This window comes from Moschus berezovskii, chromosome 8 (assembly GCF_049115385.1).
Source record: "Moschus berezovskii isolate FMDL1 chromosome 8, NW_MosBer_1.0, whole genome shotgun sequence".
In the NCBI taxonomy this organism is placed as follows: Eukaryota; Metazoa; Chordata; class Mammalia; order Artiodactyla; family Moschidae; genus Moschus; species Moschus berezovskii.
The window spans coordinates 16808625-16834046 of record NC_142467.1 but is presented as its reverse complement, the minus strand read 5'-3'; the positions used below and the strand labels follow the sequence as shown (position 1 = coordinate 16834046).

Here is a 25422-nt window from a genome sequence, read left to right as displayed (position 1 = left end):
ACTTACAATGACTGGCCACTATGCTCATCTTCAAGGCTCTTGTCTCTTCTGCAAAACTTCTTAAACCACCACCGTTACATTTGTTAGCAGTTCCTGGGCCAAATGCATTGCTGACATTGCAAGTTGTCTCCACTGATTTACAACCCATTTTGAATTTGAACAAGAAAATCACTTGAATTTGCTTTTCTAACATAATTTCTGAAGTCTAAAATAAATATAAAACAAACAGCAAGTAATAAGTCATTAGCAAAAAAAAAAAAGTGAGAAATGCACATTAAAATGATGCATAACATAACCACATTTAAGAATGTATTCCAGTACCAAACAGCAAAGTTCAACAATGTAAAACTGCAATTACTTTTGCATGAACCTAGAAGGACTGATGCTCAAGTTGAAACTCCAATACTTTGGCCAACTCATGCGACGAGTTGACTCACTGGAAAAGAGTCTGATGCTGGGCAGGATTGGGGGTGGGAGGAGACGGGGACAACAGAGAATGAGATGGCTGGATGGCATCACTGACTCGATGGACATGAGTTTGAGTGAACTCCGGGAGTTGGTGATGGACAGGGAGGCCTGGCGTGCTGTGATTCATGGGGTCGCAAAGAGTTGGACACGACTGACCAACTGAACTGAACTGAATGTAATTTAGGCTTTAAATTGATTTCAAACTTCTAAAAAAAAAAAAAAAACTACTTGGAGAAAGGTAGTTTTTCTCAAAAGAAATATTGTTTCAGAGTTTGGTTGAGGGTGGGGCTGGGTAGCAGAGAGTAGGACTGAGACACAGAATAAGGCATCTTGTAGGAACTCTGCACTGAGTGATGAGAGGGGAGAATCTGCAAGGACTGAGAAACAAGGTTTGGGTTTTCTTTCTGTTGTGCCTTCCAGATAAACCCTCCATTCTGTATGCGTCCCCTGTTACAAGCAAGCACCAGAAAGTGAACACTGTTGCTCATCTCTGCCTGCCTCTCCAGATCCTGCCTATTCTGCAACTAACACACTTCTATTTCATCGTGTTCATTCTGGACAGAAGTCAAAAGGAACCCCTACCAGCTGGAATCACTTTCCCAGAACTTTGCAACTGCTTGTCTGCATAACTCCCAAGCATCTTTTCATGTATTCATATTTTATTTCTCTATCCAAATGAGAAGTAAGGGTCTTATGCTTTTGGAATTTCCATTAATCTTAGCACAATACTTGTTAAATAGCAGGGGCTAGATTAATAAGCTGATTAGTTGGTTACTACAATATACCTCCAGATACTGATTTATTTCAAGAAAATGAACCCAGTTAAAAAAAAAATTCATGGAACTCCTGTTGTGCATTAGGCAGTGGATTGGGTGCTGGGGAAAATAAATAATGCTTGCCCTTGAGGTGCTTAGTGTCCATATGGGGAGACAGACCCCTAATTAGATATTTTAATAGAATATGCTAAGAGCTTTGAGAAAGGCATATGGAGATGCTGTGGGAGCGTAGATGAGGCGCCCTGGCCCAGAGAAAGCTTCCTGGAAGAAATGACACATGAGCTGTCATAAAAGATCAATGGGACTTAGGCAAAGAAGGGGAGGAAGAGGGTAGGAGGTGGGAGATAACAGAGCATGAGCAGGGGTTTTCTGTCCCTTCGGTGAAAAATATGAGGTGAGGAGAGGCAGGGGATGAGGCTGGAGGAGGCAGGTGCCAGGTCAAGGAAGTCTTGCTTTCTCACACTAAGTAGCTGGAGGTTTGCTCCTGACAGTGATGAGGAGCCACTGAAGAGCTTTAAACAAGGGAGGGGTGAGGGCTGGGCAGATGTTTTACAGGAAAACAAGAATGAGGAATCCAATCACAAAGGGAAACAAACAATTTTAGCAGTCTGAATGACAGATGATAAAGATCTGAACTATTCCTTCATGACAGAAATGCAGAGGAAGAGACAGACTTGGAAATATTCAGGCGGTCAGGCAAAATACAGCAACTTGGTAATTCTTTTGATGGGGGGGTGTGTAGGGGGGAAAGAACCATAGTTGGCACTTGAGTGATCCTCAGTGGCCCTAACTTGGATTGCAGGAGAGGGCTGGGATCAGGGGAAAGGTGAGGAGGTGTGATCTGTCCATGCTGGGTGTGGAGTGCCTGTGCAACATCCCAGGGACCAGCTGAGCAGAGGTTAAGCTCTACGAGTACGACGCTCTGGAGGGAATCAGGGCTGGAGCTAAATCAGGCGGTCCTTCATACATAGAGACGGTCAGAGTCAAGATGATAAACAAAGGAGATATCTACATATGTCTATTATTTTAATTTAGTCTTATTCCCTTACTACTCCTCATTTTTAAATTGAAAAAAGTATCACTTTCAGACATCATTATAGGAAGCATTTTAAAGATAAAATGAAGTCTTCAATGAGAAATTGATTTCAAATAACAAACATGCAGCCTTTCATCATATACTGTTTAGGAACACTGTATTAACAGACGATGGCAAGTCACTATGTCAGATTAATTCCATGTATGTTTCACACAATGACAATAACAAAGCACTCAGTTTGTCCCAGACACTGTGTACAATATTTATATTAATACTTAGATGTTATGAAGTAGGTTTTATCTTACAGACTATGACTCACACTCGCAAAAGATTACCTATCCAAGGCCAGCTCCTAACAGCAACAAGGCATCTGGCAGGAAGTGCCCCCCCCAGCCCCAGGCGTTTTGTTTTGGCAGCAGCAGCAGCTGTGACAAGATGGCCGACAAGACAGCAATAGCCTTGATACTCCAGAAGGAGGCAGGCAAGCACAGGAATTCTAACACATACACTCAAAATCACAATTAATGAACTGATGTCTAAATGAACACACGCATCAATCTAGGCATTCACACTTATGAATCTGTGTAGCTAAAACCTAGTATTACTGGTTTTGGAGGGCAACTTGAATTTACATATCAAAATTTAAATTAGCTTGCTCTTTGGCCCAGGAATAAGTCTTCTGGGAACAAAGCTTTCCAAGATATATACTCAAGCATACAAAGAAAAGAAACTGGGAGAAATTCTAACACATGTCAATAGGAGCTAGTTAATTAAGTAATTCATATAATCATACAATAGTTTACAGCTTGTAAAAAGAGGCACTTTGTATATACTGAAATAAAAGAGATCCATCACATATTAAAAAAAAAAATTGCAGAATGTACACACACAGTATAGGCATCAGTTCAGTTCAGTTCAGTCGCTCAGTCGTGTCCGACTCTCCGCGACCCCATGAATCACAGCACGCCAGGCCTCCCTGTCCATCACCAACTCCCGGAGTTCACTCAAACTCATGTCCACAGAGTCGGTGATGCCATCCAGCCATCTCATTCTCTGTCGTCCCCTTCTCCTCCCGCCCCCAACCTTTCCCAGCATCAGAGTCTTTTCCAGTGAGTCAACTCGTCGCATGAGGTGGCCAAAGTATTTGGGCGTAAGTAAAGAAGGGTAATGGCAACCCACTCCAGCATTCTTGCCTGGAGAATCCCAGGGATGGGGGAGACTGGTGGGCTTCCGTCTATGGGGTCACACAGAGTCGGACACGACTGACGTGACTTAGCAGCAGCAGCAGCAGCAAAGAAGGGTAAAGACCGAGTTACTAACAGGGAATCACTTTAGGAGGGCAGGATCAAGGGCAGAGAGGGTGAAAAAGAGCTAACACTTGTCATACACTTCAAACATGTGCACACGCAAGTACATGCAAAGGTGGACAGGTATTGCTTTGGGGGGAAAACTGTTTTCTAAATCCAGTGAGTCAACACTATGGTAAGATTACATTTAGCCACAAGCACATGAATTAGGCTACACCTATAACTGAATATCACGGCCCTACTGAAAAGAACGTCAGAACAGATGGCATCGATTTGGGAGGAGATCATGAAATATTAATTGGAAAAAGGCACAATGCAGAACAGTAGCCTGATCTCATTAAAAAAATACAAATCTGTATATTAATTCTGATATGTGCAGACGAAAAATCCTGCAATGTGCAACAAACTATGAATAACAGTGGTGATCTGGGGGATCGGGATTGGGGGAAAGAAATGTGAGGTCTTTGACTCTCTCCTTATGTCTATTTGATGTTTTAACTTTTATAACGAAAATGTATTACTTGGGAAAGTTACCTCATAAAACATTCTCATTTCATATTTTAAATATTTGGTATCACAAAATCTTCAAAGAGGCCCCAGAAAAAGTTTCAGATTCAAATGTTTATGAAATAATTAAAGGCACACTAAAGGAAAGCAAAGTGAAGTCACTCATTCGTGTCCGACTCTTTGAGACCCCATGGACTGTAGCCTACCAGGCTCCTCCGTCCATGGGGTTTTCCAGGCAAGAGTACTGGAGTGGGTTGCCATTTCCTTCTCCAAAAGGCACAGTAAAGACTGAACAAAACAAAACAAAAAAACCCTATGGCTGATTCATGTTGAGGTTTGACAGAAAACAGCAAAATTCTGTAAATCAATTATCTTTCAATAAAAAAAATAATTTTTTTTAAAAAAGTAAAAGTACTTCAATATATTGTCAAAATCTCAGTTTTTCTCTTTCTTCCCACTCCCACACAGTAAATTTAAGCCAGAGATGCTCCTGGTCTTCGTTTTGGATGCAGAGTCACTTTCTCTCCGGTCCCACCTTCCCTCTCATGAACATAGAACTCAGCTTTCTCTTTTAACTAGGAAGGCCCCTCGTGAGACCCCACTGCCTTATGAACAAGGGTTCAGGCTCTCTCCTTATTGTAAGGCTGTAATAGGAGTCTCTCACCTCTCTTCTACGTCTTCCACAGCACTCCCACTGCTTCTCCATTTTTGTGACAACCTCATCCCCTCTTCTAAGCTCCTGCCCATGCATTAAGCATCCCTCTTCCCTTTTTTGATGGTCTTCAGAGAAGACCAATTCAAGAACCTCTCATTTCTCCCAATGGTTCCATAGGAAAGCCCTGTCTTTTGAGAAGCAAATATGGGTTTCTTCCTAATGAAGAACAGCCCACTTTGCCTTTTGCAGCATTCAGCATTCTCCAACCAGTCACATGTCTCAGAGCGAGACTTCCTCACCATTCACCCAAAGTGGCAAAGGACATACTGTAGAAAATGCCTACGGTTCTAGCCTGCAAGGATTATGATCGGCAAACATGCACCAAAATTCAAAGGAACCTAAGGGAGAAACAGCCTCGATTAGATCAGCTTATGAATCATTCTGCTTTTGACAAACGATATAAAGAGAGGATACTCAGAGTCACTAGTATAATTTGAATAAGGCATTTATGGATAAAGTCATATTTCTCCAAACTTTGGTTACACATAACAGAAAACAGGTAAACTTGAGCAATAAATGGGAATTTCCCATAAGATGTAGTTCTCGTCTCCAATAGGTAAAGGGACAATGGACAAGAAGCTGGAATGAAAGTCCCTCTGTTTAATCATCATCTGAGTTTGGAAAGGATCCAAAAGCAACCATTTACAGTTGTTTGGTGAGCCAAAATCCCCAGTTTGCCAATGTGAGACTTAACATGTTTGGAATTCACTTGGAAGCAAGAAGCCTCCAAAAGCGTGTGATAAATTGGGGATGCAGCTGTGCCCCTTTGTTTTTATCACAAATTGACTTGAATGACTCCACAGTGATATTAGATGAGCAATCTTAAAATACTTTAAAAGCCAGTATTCAAGATCAAACCTAAGTTATGGCATAATGGCTAAGAGTATAAAATGCATCAGTTCTACCACACCATCAGCAGAGATGACATGCACCAAACTGTGAACATAGATAACTTAGCAGTTCTTATTTGATGACTACAAAAGCAAATATCAAACTGTGTTAATATTAATATGAAGAAGGCCACATATCTCTTTTTTCAAAAATCTATCTTACATTAAAAACAAGGAAATAAGACTATAACTGAATAGAGACTTCAAGTTCTTAAAGAAAAAGATCTAATTAGAAACAAACATACTACATGTAAATAAAGAATCATGTATAGAATAAATTCTAAGCACAGCATTTAAAAGCACAATATACAAATTTCATTATGTTAAGATTTCAAGACAGAAACTTAGGTTTTGGTGTTGAGTAAATTCATGATATTTAATATTACATTGGGGAATTTAAAAAATAAAACTAGTTATCAGCAATCAATTTGTTGACGTTGGTATTCCCAGATGCCATTTGCTTGTTGTTCAGTGGCCAAGTCATGTCCAGCTCTTTGCGACCCCATGGACTGCAGCACTCCAGGCTCCTCTATCCTGTCTCCCAGAGCTTGCTCAATCTCATGTTCATTGAGCCAATGACATCATGCAACCATCTCATCCTCTATCGCCCCCTTCTCTTCCTGCCCTCAATCTTTCCCAGAATCAAGGTCTTTCCAATGAATCAGCTCTTTGCATCAGGAGGCCAAAGTACTAGAGCTTCAGTCTCTGCATCAGATCTTTCAGTGTTGATTTCCTTTAGGATTGACTGGTTTTGATCTCCTTGCTGACCAAGGGACTCTCAAGAGTCTTCTCCAACACCATAATTAGAAAGCATTGATTCTTCAGTGCTCAGCCTTCATTGTGGTCCAACTCTCACATCTGTACATGATTACTGGAAAAACTATAAAGTGAAGTGATGTCACTCAGTCCTGTCCAACTCTTTGTGACCCCATGGACTGTAGCCTACCAGGCTCCTCCATCTATGGGATTTTCCAGGCAAGAATACTGGAGAGGGTTGCCATTTCCTTCTCCAGTAGATCCTCCTGACCCAAGGATTGAACCCAGGTTTCCCGCATTGTAGGCAGACACTTTACTGTCTGAGCCACCAGGAACGTCTCTGAACTATTCGGACATTTGTTGGCAAAGTGATGTCTCTGTTTTTTAATATGCTGTCCAGGTTTGTCATAGCTTTTCTGCCAAGGAGCAAGAATCTTTTATGGCTGCAGTCACCATCTGCAGTGATTCTGGAACCCAAGAAGAGAAAATTTGTCACTGCTTCCACTTTTTCCCCATCTATTTGCCATGAGGTGATGGGACAGGATGCCATGCTCTTAGTTTTCTGAATGTTGACTCTTAAGCAGCTTTTTCACTCTCCTCTTTCACCCTCATCAAGAAGCTCTTTAGTTCCTCTTCTCTTTCTGGCATTAGAGTGGTATCATATGTGTATCTAAGGTTGTTGACATTTCTCCCGGCAATCTTGATTTCAGTTTGTGAGTAATCCAGTGCAGCATTTTGCATGATGGTGGCTCAGAGGTTAAAGCGTCTGCCTCCAATTATGGAGATCCGGGTTCAATCCCTCGGTCGGGAAGATCCCCTGGAGAAGGAAACGGTAACCCACTCCAGTATTTTTGCCTGGAGAATCCCATGGACGGAGAAGCCTGGTAGGCTACAGTCCACGGGATCACAAAGAGTCGGACACGACTGAGCGACAGAACGAACGAACTCTTCATAGAGGGCTTCCCAGGTGGCATTAGTGGTAAAGAATCTGCCTGCCAATGCAGGAGACATAGAAGATGCCAGTTCGATCCTTGGTTTGGGAAGATCCCTTGGAGGAGGGTATGGCAACCCACTCCAGTGGTCTTCCCTGGAGAATCCCATGGACAGAGGAGCCTGGTGGGCTACAGTCCATAAGGATGCAAAGAATTGGACATCACCAAAGTGATTTGGCACACACTCACTCTACATAGAAGTTAAATAAGCATGGTGACAATATACAGACCTGACGTACTCCTTTCCCAATTTGTTCTGGTTCTAACTGTTGCTTCTTGTCCTGCATACAGGTTTCTCAGGAGGCAGGTAAGTTGTTCTGGGGAAACTACTACTACTATTACTACTACCGCACACTTCATAACCTGTTAATTAGCACTTAATTTTCCCTTTGCTCAGGAAATAATGATTCCTTCACCTAATACAACAAAGGGCTACGTTAACAATCAATTTTTTTAATTAGCTAATGATCCATAGACAATATCCATCCCCCTATGAGTGCCTTACAGAATCCATCAGAACATAATAACCACTACAATTTTTCAAGCTCTGCTAGTTAACTTTAATGCTAACATAAATGCAAGATAGTCACCTATAGCAATTTAGGAACAATAAAACTTTGAACATTTTGACCTTTGGTATGAAAATTTCAATCATAACTGTTTTAAACTTGCGTATTAAGTGATTAGGATGTGATTTAAAATATTTAACATGAAATAGCAAAAGTGAAAGTTAAAGTGGCTCAGTTGTGTCCGACTCTTTGGGACCCATGGACTGGAATTCTCCAGGCCAGAATACTGGAGTGGGTAGCCTATCCCTTCTCTAGGGGATCTTCTCAACCCAGGGATAGAACCCAGGTCTCCGGCATTGCAGGAGGATTCTTTACCAGCTGAGCCACAAGGGAAGCCCAAGAATACTAGAGAGGGTAGTCTATCCCTTCACCAGCAGATCTTCCCAACCCAGGAATCGAACTGGAATCTCCTGCATTGCAGGTGGATTCTTTACCAACTGAACTATCAGGGAACTAATTCCTATCAGTGAAAGTCGCTCATTTGTGTCTGACTCTTTGCCACCTCATGGACTGTATAGTCCATGGAATTCTCCAGGCCAGAATACTGGAGTGGGCAGCCTTTCCCTTCTCCAGGGGATCTTCCCAAGCCAGGGATCTAACCCAGGTCTCCTGCATTGCAGGTGGATTCTTCACCTATCAAGTAGATGTTAAAGATGCAAAGCACAAACAATAGAAACTAAAGTCTCATTTTTATATTCTTTAAATTTCTAGAGAGATATTTGGAGCCATGTAACTATCTTCCCTTGGTAAAGGAAGTAATTACTCTTAAATTACATCTAAACATCGACTATGGTTTTCAAAGGCAGATTCTAATTTGGAGACAAAACTTTCTATCAAGATGTTTTCTCACTATATTTATAGATCAGAACATGCAGCAGTATTAAGTATTAGTTTATTTTTTACAGAATTATATAAATTCATAATGGAATGGATTAATAAGGTATGTTCTCTATCTTCGGATAGAATGTACATTACAAAAGACAACTCTTTTCTAGCCTAAAAACAAGTTATACTTCATTCCAATAAACATTTTAAGTGGTAATTTACGAAATCTGGATTGTGATTCTGAGGATAATGGAAAATAAAACTCTAGACATTCTAGGTGATAAAAATGAATTTATATTATACAATCACATATAACTTGTGGTTATATGCATATTACCATATATTAATTTCATACACAGTGACAGAATGTCAAAGAAGCAAATAATACACAGTGAAGATAATGAAGCCAAAGTACTTTTCAGGATTGATAAAGGTACGAAAGATATTACTGTTCAAATTTTCAAACTCTTATTTCTAATTATAACCATTTAATAAAAAATACAACAAACTTTCAAAAAATGTTGGTCAAAATAATTTAGACAAGTGAAATAGCAAAGTAACTGTGGAGGAAGTTGAAGAATTTACACCAAACCCTTAGACATAAAATTCTGAAAAGACAAGAATATAGAAATCTTGATTAGGTGATCTGACCAATTAATTCCCAAATTTTATTTGTGGTTTATGGTTATGCAGTGAAAGGTTCAAAGAAATCATCCATTTGACAAAAATTAATGGGACAACCTAAGATTTAATGTTTATTATATAAGTAAAAGCAGAAGAAAACAAACCAGGTATGGTTAAAATCAGATATGAAGTAATCAAATAAAATGAAAATGAGGCAACTTAGCAATTGCATATAGGGAAATTTTAAGGAGTAAAATTTTTAACTAGTGAGTGGAGAGATGCAGGCATAAACCCATCAGCAATAATGTGTTCCTCTGATCTTGGTGATATTCACTTTTCAGTGATGCTATAACTATTATAACAATCCTGCACTTATGACAGCATTCATCTGTTCAGTCCCTGAAGAAGTCAGTGAACTTAAAAGTAGTGGTTTTTTTTTTTTGGCATTTACTAATGACATATTTAGTTTTATAGGCACTAGTCACAGATCGAACCTTTTTTATGCCTCACTGTGGTGTGTAATTTTTTTTTAATAACTGTATGCTTAAAATAATTAGTGCTGCTGGATATAATCACTAATTTCCTAAAACTGCAAAAGGCAACTTAATATTTCTGCATAGCAGCTGTAATACACAATATTGCACAGAACTAAATTATTACAAACAGTGCCAGCAGTTTTCTATACACAGTACTTAAGATAATTATAAAAAATCATCTTCATTACTGCTTGCTAGCATTTTTTTAACAGTTTAATTTGGATAGGTTACAAAATACATTCAAATCACACAGATATAATTACTGTAAACCCAAGAAGCTATAAAATGTTCCCAACCAAATCCCTTTGACCCTGTTAATGTCTGTTCCTTGTTAATCTAAGGCAAACATTGTTTGTAGTGTGCATTTGTTAAAGAATATAAAAAAAGGCGGGGGGGGGGGGGTGGGGAGGAAATCCCTTAACAGTTGTTATTGATTCCAGCATTTACTGACTGAGAGTTAAGTGCTGTTTACAAAACAGAACAGATGCAGATGCTGACAAAAAGGTAAACAATTGTTGCATGGCTTCCTGCCAGATTTTGAACCGATATATTAAACTCCAAGTGAAGCACATTCCCCTATGGATTGCACTTATTGCCACTTCATTTCCTATGTGCTCTGACTCTCTATTGCTGCGCCTGGCACTAAGCTATTTCCAGTTCTTTGCTGACCCCTGAGGCCTGGTGCTACCACACACAGCCATTAGAGAAGGGAATTGCATGTGTCTGACACGGCCTGAAACCAATTATTTGATATTTTCTTCAGAATGATGCCCAACTCTGTTGGGAATGAGCAATCATGAAATAATTTACCTCCTGATTTAATTTTTTCCTGCACAAATTAGTTGTAGACTGAGCTGGCTTACACAGATGCTTGTGACATAGCTCTGTCTTATCAAGATGATACTTGAAATGAAGCAGGGGGATCTGAATAGAATAGGTTGGGGAATCCTCCTTTAAAGAGGCATTGACAAGTTTATCAGATATACTGATCACATGTACTCTCTGTTGATTGAAAATGACAGAACCTTAAAGAACTATCAGGATAGCAGGAAAAAAAAAAATACCACAAGGATGCAAACCTTATCAGTGTATTTAATGTTTTTAAACCTCCCTCTGATCTCTGGTTTCCTTTTCATGTCTCAGAAAACTTGGCATATGATTAAAATTTAACAAAAACTAAAAAACAAACTCACATTGGTGCATAACTGAGTGATCGTCAGCAAATTTAGTATTTAATAATACTGTTTTTAAATATAATCATAAATGTCAAGAAAGTATGCATTTTTTTGTTACTCAAATCCCTATGAGTGCCTTTCATAGAAATAAAAAGGATTTATATTTTGTTGTCTATATGTCACAGAAACAATGCAAAACATGAGATTATTACTTATCAACAAACATAGAGGTTGTATAAATTTGCATATGCTTAATCTAAATAATGGGATATTAAAGCCAACTGCTCAAGCTCTATAAAGACAATACAAGTCTCTTTAGAGGGATTCAGTGAACATAAAGCCTCAACAAAATCTGTGCAGCAATATCTTGTCTATAAAGTTGAACAAGGATTTTTCTCATTTTAACATATAGAGTTCATATTAGATCTTAGCTATTTAATCTTATAGGGGCTATAATTGCTACATCTTCCCACTTCTTAGGTTCAGGCTCTACCAACAAGACCCATATAACTATAACCATGAACTTCATGACTTTTGTAACCATGACTAAAAAAAATTACAAGAAAAATATCCATTTAAAAGTACACACTCTTCAAATAGCTGAAGGATTACTATTTTATTGTGCTACTAAAAGAACATTAACAATGATGATAAATGATTTCAGTACAGTTTGGAAAAAAGACATAGGACACTATAAAACATTGTTACAACATAACTTTCTCTCATAATGATCATCATAAAATTTGGAGGCTATTTCTCTTCTTTCCAGGATAGATAATTTTGCAAACCTGGTTGTCCACTCCAACAATTACTACAATGATTAATACTATGTGCTTTTTGCTAATGGAAATGCTAATACTGAATTGTAAGTCTAAGATAATTTCTACCCTGGAGGACAAACAATGACAGATATTCTAAAATTAGTTCAGCATGACCATGCCATAGAAATTTAAAATGTCAAAACATCAAATTATTTGGATTTTCATTTATTACTGGCATTATAATTCCAAGGGCCTTTTCAGATTCTTATCTCTCACTACCACTTTACCTGCTAACTTGGTACTTCCTACAACTGTATTACAGAAGAGATTAAACTAGTAGTAAGGTCAGAGATAGTTTCCTAAGCAATAGACAAGGGTTTTCTGTTTTTACTCAATGTTGAAATGAAACCGCAAAAACAAATATTGATAGGTTTTGCTTTAGATCGAAGCAATCTAGTTCACTTCGTGGTGATTTTTAGATCTCCGTTTAAATAGCCCAACCATCAAAGTGCTTATGAATATTCTGATAAAACTAAAGACAAACTGAAAATATATGTATTAAACAAAGGAACAGATAATCGATTTTAAGAATGACAGAGGCAAAAGCCTTTCTGATTGGAAATCCATTGTAACTCTTAAATATTTTACCCACCGCTAAGGATTATTTTCTCCTTTCCACATGTGAGGGAGGGATTGGTCTGACTCTCAAAGCTACAGCAGTTTCTCCTGTATACATCCCAGTGCAGACAGATCTGTCCATATTCAGAAAAGGCCAGTTTAGACAAAGAATTTTAAAACTCCCAGGTGTAGAAGATTCAGATTTCCCCTCAGTTAAAAATCAATAAAGGTGGAGGTGTTAAATGACAGCTGCTTTGAGGCAGAAGATACTTGATTTCATAGATGTGACACTGATGGTCACAGATTTTCATATTTACATATAAATAACGATGCTGAAAATGCTATAACATAACATATATCTGCCAAGGTGATTTTCCTAACAAAGAATGTTGAGGTGTAGGAATATCTGTTACAGTTTTCAGTCTTCTGTTAGAAAGAGTACATCTTTAAAGGGATCTTACCAATGTCTTTTGACTTATGAAACATCTCTTCCTGAAAATTTATGAAAAAAAAAGCTTGCTACTAATAAATGATTAATAGCATAGTAACCATAAGGCACATGTTACATTTTCTGAGAACCTGAGGAAAAAATATGTTAGTTAAACAGCATTCAAGGTTATACTGCTGCTGCTGCTAAGTCACTTCAGTCGTGTCCAACTCTGTGAGACACCATAGACAGCAGCCCACCAGGCTCCCCCATCCATGGGATTCTCCAGGCAAGAACACTGGAGTGGGTTGCCATTTCCTTCTCCAATGCATGCAAGTGAAAAGTGAAAGTGAAGTTGCTCAGTCATGTCCAACTCCTAGCGACCCCATGGACTGCAGCCCACCAGGTTCCTCTGGAGTGGGTTGCCATTGCCTTCTCCAATGCATGCAAGTGAAAAGTGAAAGTGAAGTCGCTCAATTGTGTCCGACTCTTAGCGACCCCATGGACTGTAGCCTACCAGGCTCCTCTGTCCATGGGATTTTCCAGGCAAGAGTACTGGAGTGGGGTGCCATTGCCTATACTAGTCCACTGGAAATATCTATATGTTAAACAAGAATTCAGGGATTCATGACCTATAAAACTATAAACCTGTAAACATTTCTACCTAAAACAACAGAGCTCGGCATTCACATTTATCATTGTGTTTATATATCAAGACATAGAATGACATAAATAGCTCTAGCAGGGGAAAGCAGAAAAGTTTTAGACAGAGTGTATTCGTTACTTATCAACTCACTTTCTACAGAGATTGAATTTCTAGCCTGCAACCACCTCCATGTGTATTACTCATCCACATTTGTTGCTCAGTATAGAAAAGCTGCAAAATAAATGTTTACTTTTAGAATAATCTTATTCTGAACTTTTTTCCAATTATTTGTTTACAGTTATTTTCATTCTTCTCTTAATATGTCACGTTTTTAACTAGATATTTTTTTTCCAAGTTAAAAGATAACAGTTTAAAAAATCTCAGTATTTCAGTCTCTTCTGAATTTTTAAAAATGTTATTGAATGGTTAATAAGGAACATAAATCTCAAGCTGACCTATGACCCCTCATGTATGGTAGTTTAATCACTAAGCTGTGTCTGACTCTTGCGATCCCATGGGCTGCCGCCTGCCAGGCTCCTCTGTCCATGGGATTTCCCAGGCAAGAATACTGGAGTGGATTGCCATTTCCTTCTCCAGGGGATCTTCTCCACCAAGGGTCGAACCCACATCTCCTGCATTGCAGGTGGATTCTTTACCACTGAGCCACCAGGGAAGCCTTCATGAGAAACTACTAAGTCATTTTTATCTACCATCCTTAGTAACTGAATGTCTTACAGAATATGACTAATAAAATATTCTTTCCACCTTTATGAAGAACACATGAGAGGAAGTCGGTAATTGCTAATTGGTGCTGCTGCTGCTGCTAAGTCACTTCAGTCGTGACCGACTCTGTGCGACCCCATAGATGGCAGCCCACCAGGTGCTGCATGGGAGCAAAAATATTACCAAAGCTAAACTGCATCCACGTTCTCTCTTTAGAATATACTTTCCATTTTTGTTGCTTTAATGTCTTTAAAACAAAATTCAGAAGTCTCTGAAGATTTAATGTGAAACAATGGCGTCAGAAAACTAGTCACATATTTAGCAGAAAAAGATTTTAGGTAAATAAAGATACATTTACATATGCAAAAATATCATGTACCTACCCAAGCACATAGCAAACACCCTCCCCTTATGCACACACGCAGTGATTTTTCTCATAGTTTTTAATCAAATAAGTAATTCACAGATGACAAAACCTTTAGTAGGAAGAATTTTAAAACACCAACTCCTTAGGGGAAAAATTCTAGTGTTCAAATAACACTATTTGTTTATTTTCTTATCAAGTGGCGCTACTGGTAAAGAACTCGCCTGCTGATGTAGGAGACATAAGAGATATGGGTTTGATCCCTGGGTTGGGAAGATTCACCTGGAGGAGGGCATGGCAACTCATGCCAGTATTCTTGCCTGGAGAATCCCATGAACAGAGAGGAGACTGGCAGGCTACAGTCCATAGGGTCACTCAGAGTCGGACACGACTGAAGTGATTTAGCACGCACACACACATATTTTTAATGAGGTATGGAGGAATAGTGGGAAGATACTCCTAACCTTAGTTTCATTTCCACCTTGATTTGCTAACCACCTGCTGTAGTTTTTTTTTTCCACCAATGAAACAAGAACTGGAGTTGCTGCACTGCTTAATTTCAGACTGGTGATGGAGCAAAGGGAGGTTAAAAAAAACAAAACAAAAAACCCAAATGTGGAAGCATCTTGCAAACATACTGCTAATCTTCAGGTTTATTATTAATTAATAATAAAAAAGGATCTTAAACCTGGCAGTAACTGCTTCAACTATTTCAGTAACAGTTACTTTTTAGGTTAACTCTGGTAAAACCTTAAAGGTAAGTAGATTACCTCCTTCTCTAGAAATAAAATGAGAGCCTCTTCGACATATTTTTTTATATTAAGGAAAAAATTAACATTATTATTTTCCTTTTCATGTGTTAATATGGAAGTCTTGGATTTTTTTTTTCTTTCCAAATCTTCCAGAGCAGACAATCCAGTGACATAGCCTTGCACTGTTACTATAATAGCTGCTTTCAAAATTCAAGTTTGTTAATTTTGTAGGCAAAGAATCAATATGCATATTGCAATTCCAGTAAGTCCAACACAAAAATCAGGATCTGTGGCTCATGGGAATTACTCTTCAAATTATAAAATCGTTTCTGATCTTGCAAGTGAATTCTTTCAGAAAGAGATAGACAGTATTTGAGAGAATAGTTTTGGTCATAATTCAGCAATGTATTTGAATTACAATCGAGACACATCCCAGCAGTGGGCCTTTGGGAAAGCTACTCAACTTATCCAACCTCAGTTTCTGTAACTATAAGGTAGGGATAATATCCAGATTTTCAGACATGTTATAGGAATCAAATGGTGTGTCAATACATAAAGTACTTACCAAGGTGCACAGAAAATTAAAAGGATCTAAAGAAGAGTACCGATTATGTAGCTGACTTTATATATTTGTAAATAGACAACAAGGAAAATTTTGGGGGGCCTCCAAAATCACTGCAGATGGTGACTGCAGCCATGAAATTAAAACACTTGCTCTTTGGAAGGAAAAACTATGACCGATTAAGACAGCATATTAAAAAGCAGAGACATTACTTTGCCAATAAAGGTCCATCTAGTTAAAGCTATGGTTTTTCCAGTAGTCATATATGGATGTGAGAGTTAGACTATAAAGAAAGCTTAGCACTGAAAAACTGATGCTTTTGAACTGTGGTATTGGAGAAGACTCTTGAGAGTCCCTTGGACTGCAAGGAGATCCAACCAGTCCATTCTAGAGGAGATCAATCCTGGGTGTTCATTGGAAGGACTGATACTGAAGCTGAAACTCTAATACTTTGGCCCCCTGATGTGAAGAACCGACTTATTTGAAAAGACCCTGATGCTGGGAAAGACTGAAGTCAGGAGGAAAAGGGAACGACAGAGGATGAGATGGTTGGATGGCATCACCGACTCAATGGACATGGGTTTGGGTGGACTCCGGGAGTTGGTGATGGACAGGGAGGCCTGGCATGCTGTAGTCTGTGGGGTCGCAAAGAGTCGGACATGACTGAGTGATGGAACTGAACTGAACAAGGAAAAATGAAGATGATCAATGAGAAAATATTAACAAAAATTAATGGTGAAATCATCTTCTGAGTAGTATCCTTTGCAAAGTATATACTTTATTCAAATTTTTAGTGTAAAATAGAGCCTAAGCTATTTGTGCCTTAGTAAAACTCAAAAATCAGAAAGGCTGGGAATGAGTTAACACAGAAAACACTTTCTTAAATGGCATACAAATTTTTTCCTCTTATATAAAGGATGAAATAAAACTAAATAGCTCGAGCTTTCACCCTCAACTTGATGGATCACCCTGTATACTTTTACTATAGAGAGACAGACGGTACAGAAAGGAATTAGGTTGAGTGGAAAATATCCTCCTGGTTCATACAAAGGGGAGACAAGCCCACTATCTCTACTGATGGCATGGATGCACGAGCACATTCTAGAAGTCTCAAGAATGCACTGAACATGCCATGTAACTGAAATGGCAGGAGGGAAGGCTTCAGGATCAATTATGCCAAAACCCAAATCACTTTTGACTTTCTTCACAAGCGGAAAAAGAATACTAAAATTATTTACACAAGTTTAATTTGTGTACAACTGGTTCATTATTACATAGCTCATCAAATTCTTATTCACAGACTCTTAAGACAATATCACTCACCCTTCCATGTTTTATAGGCCTAATTCTGAGGTTTTTTGTACTTACAGAGGGGTTTGTATGGATACAGAAACACTTTTTTATAAAAGGTATTTAGTCCATGCTTACTGTCTACAACATTGCAGAAACAGTCCGGTTCTTCCCCAGGAAAAACACAGTCACTGTTACATCCCTGCTTTAAATACATGCCAGAGAATAGGCATATCGATTTCTTTTCAATCAACAATACAGGATAATGTCGTATTTCCATTTCTTGCCTGTGATCTTAATTTTCAATGATCTGATTTAAAAAGCTACAATGACCAAAAAATTGAAATGGAAAATAAAACAAAACAAGAACAGTTGGTTGTGGGATCAAAGGGCAAGCCCCAAAAAGAATTTCTAGGAATAGCTTCAGATGTCAGCTGGAAGGAGAGACTCTACTTCCTGTTTTTGCTTAATCACAGACTCCCCTATTCACCCCCTCAACCTCCTCAAAAATGCAATTGCAGGAAATGAGAAGTTTCCACATTGTTATCTTCCAAGTTTCACTGGGGGGTGGGGGTGGGGGTGGGGGTGGGGGGGAAGTCACACAGATAAAAATCTAAAGGATGTTTTTGTATTTGTTACAGTTGCATACAAAGCCACACACTCAGCCAGCTAATACAGCTGTACTGTCAGTCAGTAGAGAAATTAATTATGATAGTTTCCAATGACAAACTGTAGGTATAAAATCTGGTTGTGGAATGATTTCCAAGTCATAAAGTCAGAATAAGTTTAGAGTTAAAGCTTAGATAGATTATCTAATATAACCCTTTCATTTTATTGGTTACGAATAGAACGATATAAAGAGGTAAAATGACTTATCTCAGGCTGCATAAACAAGGGGGTGAGAGCTTCAGACAAGCACACTTGACTCTGATAACTGTACTCTTCCCCTTTTGAGAGCAAGTACTTATAAACAAAGAAGGTACCAGTATTTCATTAAAGAATAGCAAGTATGATAAAACAGTGGGTAAAAAACAAAGCTAATCAACACTATTATTTGTTAGTATTTTCAAAAATGTTACAACAAAACCCCCTGTTATTTTAAAGGAATTTGTGATAACTGAGTAAAGATATAACTTTCTCGTAAATATTTTTCCCCATTACTACTACTACTAAGTCACTTCAGTCGTGTCTGACTCTGTGTGACCCCATAGACGGAAGCCCACCAGGCTCCCCCGTCTCTGGGATTCTCCAGGCAAGAACACTGGAGTGGGTTGCCATTTCCTTCCCCATTACTGTTTTGTATTATTTGAAATTATCTTACAACACACACAAAAATTAACTCAAAATGGATTAAACTTAAACCTAAAACCTGGAACCATAAAACTCCTAGACAGTGAAAAAGTTGGTCTAGGCAACTAATGTTGCCTAATGTTGGCAACTAATGTTTGTCTGGGCAATGATTTTTTGGATATAATACCAAAAGCAAAAATTAATAAGTGGGACGACATCAAACTTGAAAGCTTATGCATGGCAAAGGAAACTATCCACCAAAAAAAAAAAAGAAAATCTTTGATAGGGAGAAAATACTTGCAAACCGTATACTTAGTAAGAAATCAGTATCGAAAATACTTAAAGGACTCATACAACTCCATAACAACAACAACAAAAATTCAATTAAACCATGGGAAGAGGACCTGAAGAGACATTTTTCCAAAGAAGACATACAGATGGCCAACAGGTACATGAAACGATGCTCAAGATCACCAGTCATCAGAGAAATCCAAACCAGAACCACAAAGAGATGTCACCTTACACTTTGCTATCATCAAAAAGGCAACAGATAACAAGCACTGGTGACGATGCAGAGAAAAGGGAACCCCTGTGCACTGCTGGTAGGAATATAAATTGGTACTGCAGACACTGTAGCAAACGGTAAGGTTCCACAAAAAAGCTGAAAAACAGAAAACCCATCAGCAACTCTACTTCTGGACATATATCTAAAGGAAACGAAAATAAGCTATCAAAGAGGTAACTGCACTTCCGTGTTTATTGCAGCATTAATCACAGTAGCCAAGATAAGGTAACATACTAAGCGTCCATTTATGAATGAATGTGCTTCGCTGCTCAGTCATGCCCAATTCTTTGTGACCCCGTGAACTGGAGCCCACCAGGATCCTCTGTCCATAGCATTTTCCGGCAAGAATACTAGACTGGGTTGCCATTTCCTACTCCATACGAATGAATGGATAAAGAATATGTGAGAGTGGGATACATACAATGGAATACTATACGGTCATGAGAAAGAAGAAAATCCTGCAATTTGCAACAACATGGATGGACCTGGAAGGCATTATGCTAAGTGAAATAAGTCACATGGTCAAAGAAAGCCAGATATACGTGATAACACTTATAATGTGAAATCTAAAAAATCCGAACTCAAAGAAACAGAATATTAAGGTGGTTACCAGGGGATGGTGGATGGAGAAGATACTGGTCAAAGGGTACAAATTTCCACTTAGAAGATTTATAATTTCTGGGGGTCTAATGTACAGCATTGCGATTATAGAATATAATGCATTATATACTTGAAAATCGCTAAGAAAGCAAATCATAAATGTTCTCACCATACAAAAGTGATGGTAATTGTGTGACATTACTGTGGCAACTGTTTTGAAATATTAAGGGTACAAATCAACACACTGTACTTCTTAAAGTTACAAAATGCTGTATGTCAATTATATCTCAATAAGGCTGAGGGAAAAAAAGGACTAGTGTATATACAAGGTCTGCTTAAGGTATCTCTTTGAATGAGAAGAGTGTGGGATAGTTTAGAGGAAAGTAAAACAATGACAACACTAAAGTAGATCTGAACATACAGAGCATTCACAACAGTGTTCTTAATGGAATGAGATATATCCGTCCTGTTCTTTTAGGTAACAGAGAGTAATCATAGAGGCAAGACACCAGAGTTAGACAGACTATCCTGGCTTCACTTTATAACCTTGACCAGATTTACTTAATACCCCTATGTCTTAGTTTTCTCACTATACAATAGAGATAAATAATGTTACCTACCTTGCTGGGTGGTTAGAATGAAATAACACATTGCAGTGTCTGACCCGATATGTGGAGCTATTGTTACTTAAGAGAATGTTTAGGGTTTCAGGCAAAATATCAAAGACTTGGTGAATAAACACATAGACATATAAAAAAGATAATATATAACACATTCAAGCCAATCTAGATTCTATTCACATAGGAATATAAATTATTATAAATTATTTATAAATATTTATAAATTATCATTTTGCTAGTCTCAAACTGTATTTCTTTAATAAATAAAAATTTGGTCATTGGGCTAAATATTAATGGAAAACATGGCTTCCCTCTGCTACAGCCTTAGCAGCAGTTAACTCATTTAGTTTTCTTCCGTTTACCATATCTAGCTTAGAAACCTTCAATATGGTAGCTGCTAAATGCCTTGCCTATGGCAGGTACTCAACAAGGCTGAACTGAACTGATCTTCAGGCAGCCCACTAGAACAGTGCTGTTTGAAATTTCTTTTACAGAGACAAAGCATTTAATTTTACACTTTAAAGCCCAATACCATGATGGTAAAGAACATGGGTCTTGAAGACATGAAGACCTACATGTGAATCCTGACTTGGTGCAAAGGACCAAAAGAACATTAATCTTTCTAAGCTTCTCTGTTTATGAAACTGGGATACGAAGGAAAGGGATGTGCTTATTACAGTGTTTGGCACAAGGAAAACATTCACTTAACAAGTGATTTATACCAAAGCTCAGATAAAGCAGCTTGAGAAAGTTCAGTGCATTTGGACTTTTGGAAAGGGCTTCAAATTTTGGTCTTAAAGCCAACACACATAGTTCTCTCTTATGAATGGAAAACACTTCACTACCAGCCCTAAAGACTCCATAGCAACTTACACATATTTTCTTCTGCTATAAACTAAACTGTATTTAGCACATATATAACTTTCATATTGAAAGCCCTTTACAAGTAACCAGAAATTTTTTGAGAACATAAAAATTACAGAAAATAAGTATACTTGTGAAAATGCATTTAAAATTTATGTGATAATTAAAATGAAGATCTATTTACTTTGAGTGAAACTGCAATGTTCCTAAATGAACTGACTTTGTATTCTGCTGTGACCTTAACTTGGGTGATGCATCTCTATTATGTGATATGACAGTTTCCCAAAGAAAATAAATATTCTAAGAGAAAACATTAAATTATTTGAAAATTCACACATCATGTTCATATAATATATTCATATATCAGAGCAATTTAGAAGATAGGTAAAATATAGTGAGCTATGGAAATTTTATGACATGATTACAAATTAAAAAACAGCAAGTCACCAAAGGATAATTCTTAAATAATTATTAATAAAAATACAGTTTAGGAATCTATTTAGAAATATATCTCAGCATTCTAGGTAAAAGCTTGAGCAATCAAAATTTTCAAAATAATCATATTTTCAACCTTAATTTTTCTTCACTGGTAAGAAACTAAAATGATAAGAAAAATGTATTGTATCATAAAAGATTCTTTTTTCCTTTATCTTTTGATTAAAATTAAGAATCTTCACACCCTCTTTCACTGTATATATTCTTATAGGAATAACATCAGAGAAACTTTTAAAATCAGCTATAGTTAATGCTAGCTTCCACGACCAATTATAACATAGAATTTTATAATTAGCATTTCATAATACGTCTGTATTGGCATCGGCTGACTAAAATGTCAGAATTTTAAACTTCCAATCTTAATTAGTGAAAATGTCAAAAAATGTTCAACCATTCTCTTTCCTTAATGCTTCAGCCTTGGAAGATACAATGAGTTAAATGTTTCATCCAGTAATTTATGTGATTAGAAAACTAAAAGTCTTACTGGTAATATTTCTGACTTACATTCCAATATCTTTAACAATTTAATGACAGGAAAGAAAACACTTCTATTAGTATACTTATAGAAAAAGAAAAGCGTAAAAGAAATGTGAAGTGGAAATTTTTACATTTATTTTCTGATTTATTTTCAAGTTTGCAATTAAGTTTAACCAAATAGAAAAGTTAGAAAATTAAAGATTCTAAAAGGTTTAAGCTAACCAAACAGAAATTTAAAAAAAATCACTAACCCAAAGCATGCACTGTTCCTCTATGCCTGCTGGAGCTCTTGCTTATTTTAACCACATGGACAGCACTTTCTTTGAACTGCAGCTCACAAAAATTTTCAAGAAATTTTGCCATTTCTTCTGTAACAGTATCCAGGTAAGTTTCTTTAATGAATTTCACTGTTGAGGATGGAGCTAAAATTTCATGTAGTGTGTTAAAATCCTCTTTTATCATTGAGTATAACTTAAGCATTGTACCTTGGTATCTATCAGCCATTATGTCTAAATTTGATTCTCTGCTAAAAGAAGGAAAACAGTTCTGCAGAAGTTTGGTCAACAGTTTATTCTGTATGCTTTGGTACTTGCTTGTAACTTCTGATTCTGGATAAAGAAATAAGAGTTGCTGTATGCACTGATTTTTCAACAAAATTTTTTGCTGTGAATTGTTTATTTCATTGTGGCTTTGTAATTTGTTCACTAAGAAGCGTCGAAGATGTAGTCTTATATCATCCCATACAGACTTTACGTCCATTGAGGAATGATCTTCAACAGAATGAAGAGAAGTCCTAGAGAGGAAATGCAAAGATGCTCCACTTACAGTGGACGGGAATGAAACACTGCTCTGGCAGGAGAGGTCCCAAAGTAAATTCAATACCATTTCTTCTTGATTTTGTTCATTCTTCAACAAATCTTGCTAATAAAAGTAAATCATAATGTTAGAAATGTGATTATAAGAGTAGAAAGAGAAAATGATTTCTAAAATCAGTTATACAGAATTTCATAATTTATTTCAATTCAAGAATCAATACTAGGATTTAAAAAAAAATTTTTTTTGCCTTTGAAATTTAATCAGTTCAGACATTTTAGAATATTAGCTTTGTAGTCTGTTAAGTTTTGTAAAGCCTAGATGATGAGCGAATTTTTCAATTAGATTTCTAGACACACAGTTTTTTCTTCATTGTTATCCATTCCTGATATAACCTGAACTATATGGAAGCATTAGCTTAAAAATTATAAATAAAAATCTACAGTAAAATATCAACTGAAATGTACCCCGAAGAAAAAGTAAATTCAAGATGACACCCTTAATTAATACCTAGGGGGAGCCTGGTGGGCTGCCGTCTATGGGGTCGCACAGAGTCGGACACGACTGAAGTGACTTAGCAGCAGCAGCAGCAGATAAATATCATGACTGAATGAGTATACGTATTATTATAAAACCCCAAATGAACAGAGAGAGAATGGAGACCTTTAAACAAAGTATTATACCTAGGGCTTACTAATAGCTGCCATCCTTAGAAATATAGTTTAATACATTGGAAGATTTTAACTTTCATTTAAATTTCTTTTTGAGTCACGTTAAGAAAGGTTTTACTTTGGAAATTAGACTGAGAATATTTCAGTTCTCTCCAAAGAAATAACTAACTCAAAATGAGAAAAAAATACTCTCAGAATTGTTCTTCAAAAGATATGAAAATTTTTTTTTACACTTTCTGTGTTAACTGACAGAAACAATTGTAGGTAATAATTAAGAATAGAAAAGGAACAAAAAAATTACTTTCTTTTTGGACTTTGAATTAAAGCACAAATTCTCTTTACATGCTGACTCTCCTAATGTCTGTTTCAGGAAGTACAGACATTAGCTTCTATTCTCTAAGTAGCAACAAGCCGTTTTTTTTTTTTTTAAATGGAAGCAAGGTTCAAGTGGTCTAAAATCAGTCCAGCTTTGAAATTTCTTATTGACAAAGGTAACAGAGGTATTTGTGACTCAGAATCATGAACACCTCTGAGACAAATTCTAGGGTACTCTCTCTCCCCGTGATTCTAAGCACTGTGATGTCTAATTTGATGCTCTATCTGTAATAAATAATAATAACTAATATCCACATAGCAGTTTATTATATAAAAAGTACTTTTCTCTAGAGTCTCTGACTTATTCATAAGGAAAACTCTGTGATGCAGATACTTAAGACCCCAATTTACAGATAAGGACACTAAAGTATAGCACGTTTAAGTTACTTTCCAAATGTCACCCACAATAAAGCACAGAACCAAGAATGGATGTCTGGTTTCATTCTCCTCATTCATGTTCTTTTCATCTACACTCTGCTGCTGCTGCTGCTGCTGCGTCGCTTCAGTCGTGTCCGACTCTGTGCGACCCCATAGACGGAAGCCCACCAGGCTCCCCCGTCCCTGGGATTCTCCAGGCAAGAACACTGGAGTGGGTTGCCATTTCCTTCTCCAATGTGTGAAAGTGAAAAGTGAAAGTGAAGTCGCTCAGTCGTGTCTGACTCTTAGCGACCCCACGGACTGCAGCCTACCAGGCTCCTCTGTCCATGGGATTTTCCAGGCAAGAGTACTGGAGTGGGGAGCCATTGCCTTCTCCGCATCTACACTCTAGAGAACCAAAAAGTAAATTGACTTTTCTGAAGCTCCGCTTTCTCTTTCTTCTATTTAGTTCTTTTTGATACTTTCAGGAAAATAAATATCCTTAGACAGGAGTCCAGAACACCAGCATTATGGTAAATTCTGTAGAGAAAAACTGGTCTTATTAGTGCCTCAACTGTGGGTTTCTTTAAATCAGTCAATTACTGTAAATACTTGATCAAGCAAACATTTAAAAATAATAGATGACAGAGGTTTAAAACATGTGTTAGGTATTGATTGCTTAAATTTTGAAAATGAGTTTATATAACGGCCATAATGAGAACCTCTGTTCCTTGTTTAAATAGTTAGATAATTAATAAATAAAAACATTTTGTGGGGAAAAAAAATTGAGGTATGAAAAAATACTGTCAAGATTGACACTTTCCGCATGTAAAAATTTGATAAGGTCGTTTTAATCTGGATCTGTTTTAATAATGTGGTTCTGTTCTCAAAATAACATGATCAATTATGTTAAAAAACAAAAAAAACCTAGGTCTGGAAGGGGCCTACCAGTCTAATGAATTTGAGCAAAACTAAG

The 25422-nt window shown here is 37.3% G+C and overlaps 1 protein-coding gene across 2 annotated transcripts in view; it reads right to left on the bottom strand.

Moving 5' to 3' along the window:
* The window catches only part of KIAA0825 (KIAA0825 ortholog), a 401795-nt gene that overhangs the window by 331428 nt on the left and 44945 nt on the right, over nt 1-25422 (bottom strand). For both annotated transcript variants that reach the window (XM_055429383.2, XM_055429385.2), the window contains exon 4: nt 22482-23151. In XM_055429383.2, coding sequence (XP_055285358.2) covers nt 22482-23151 — 670 coding nt within the window. The remainder of the gene's footprint in view (nt 1-22481; nt 23152-25422) is intronic.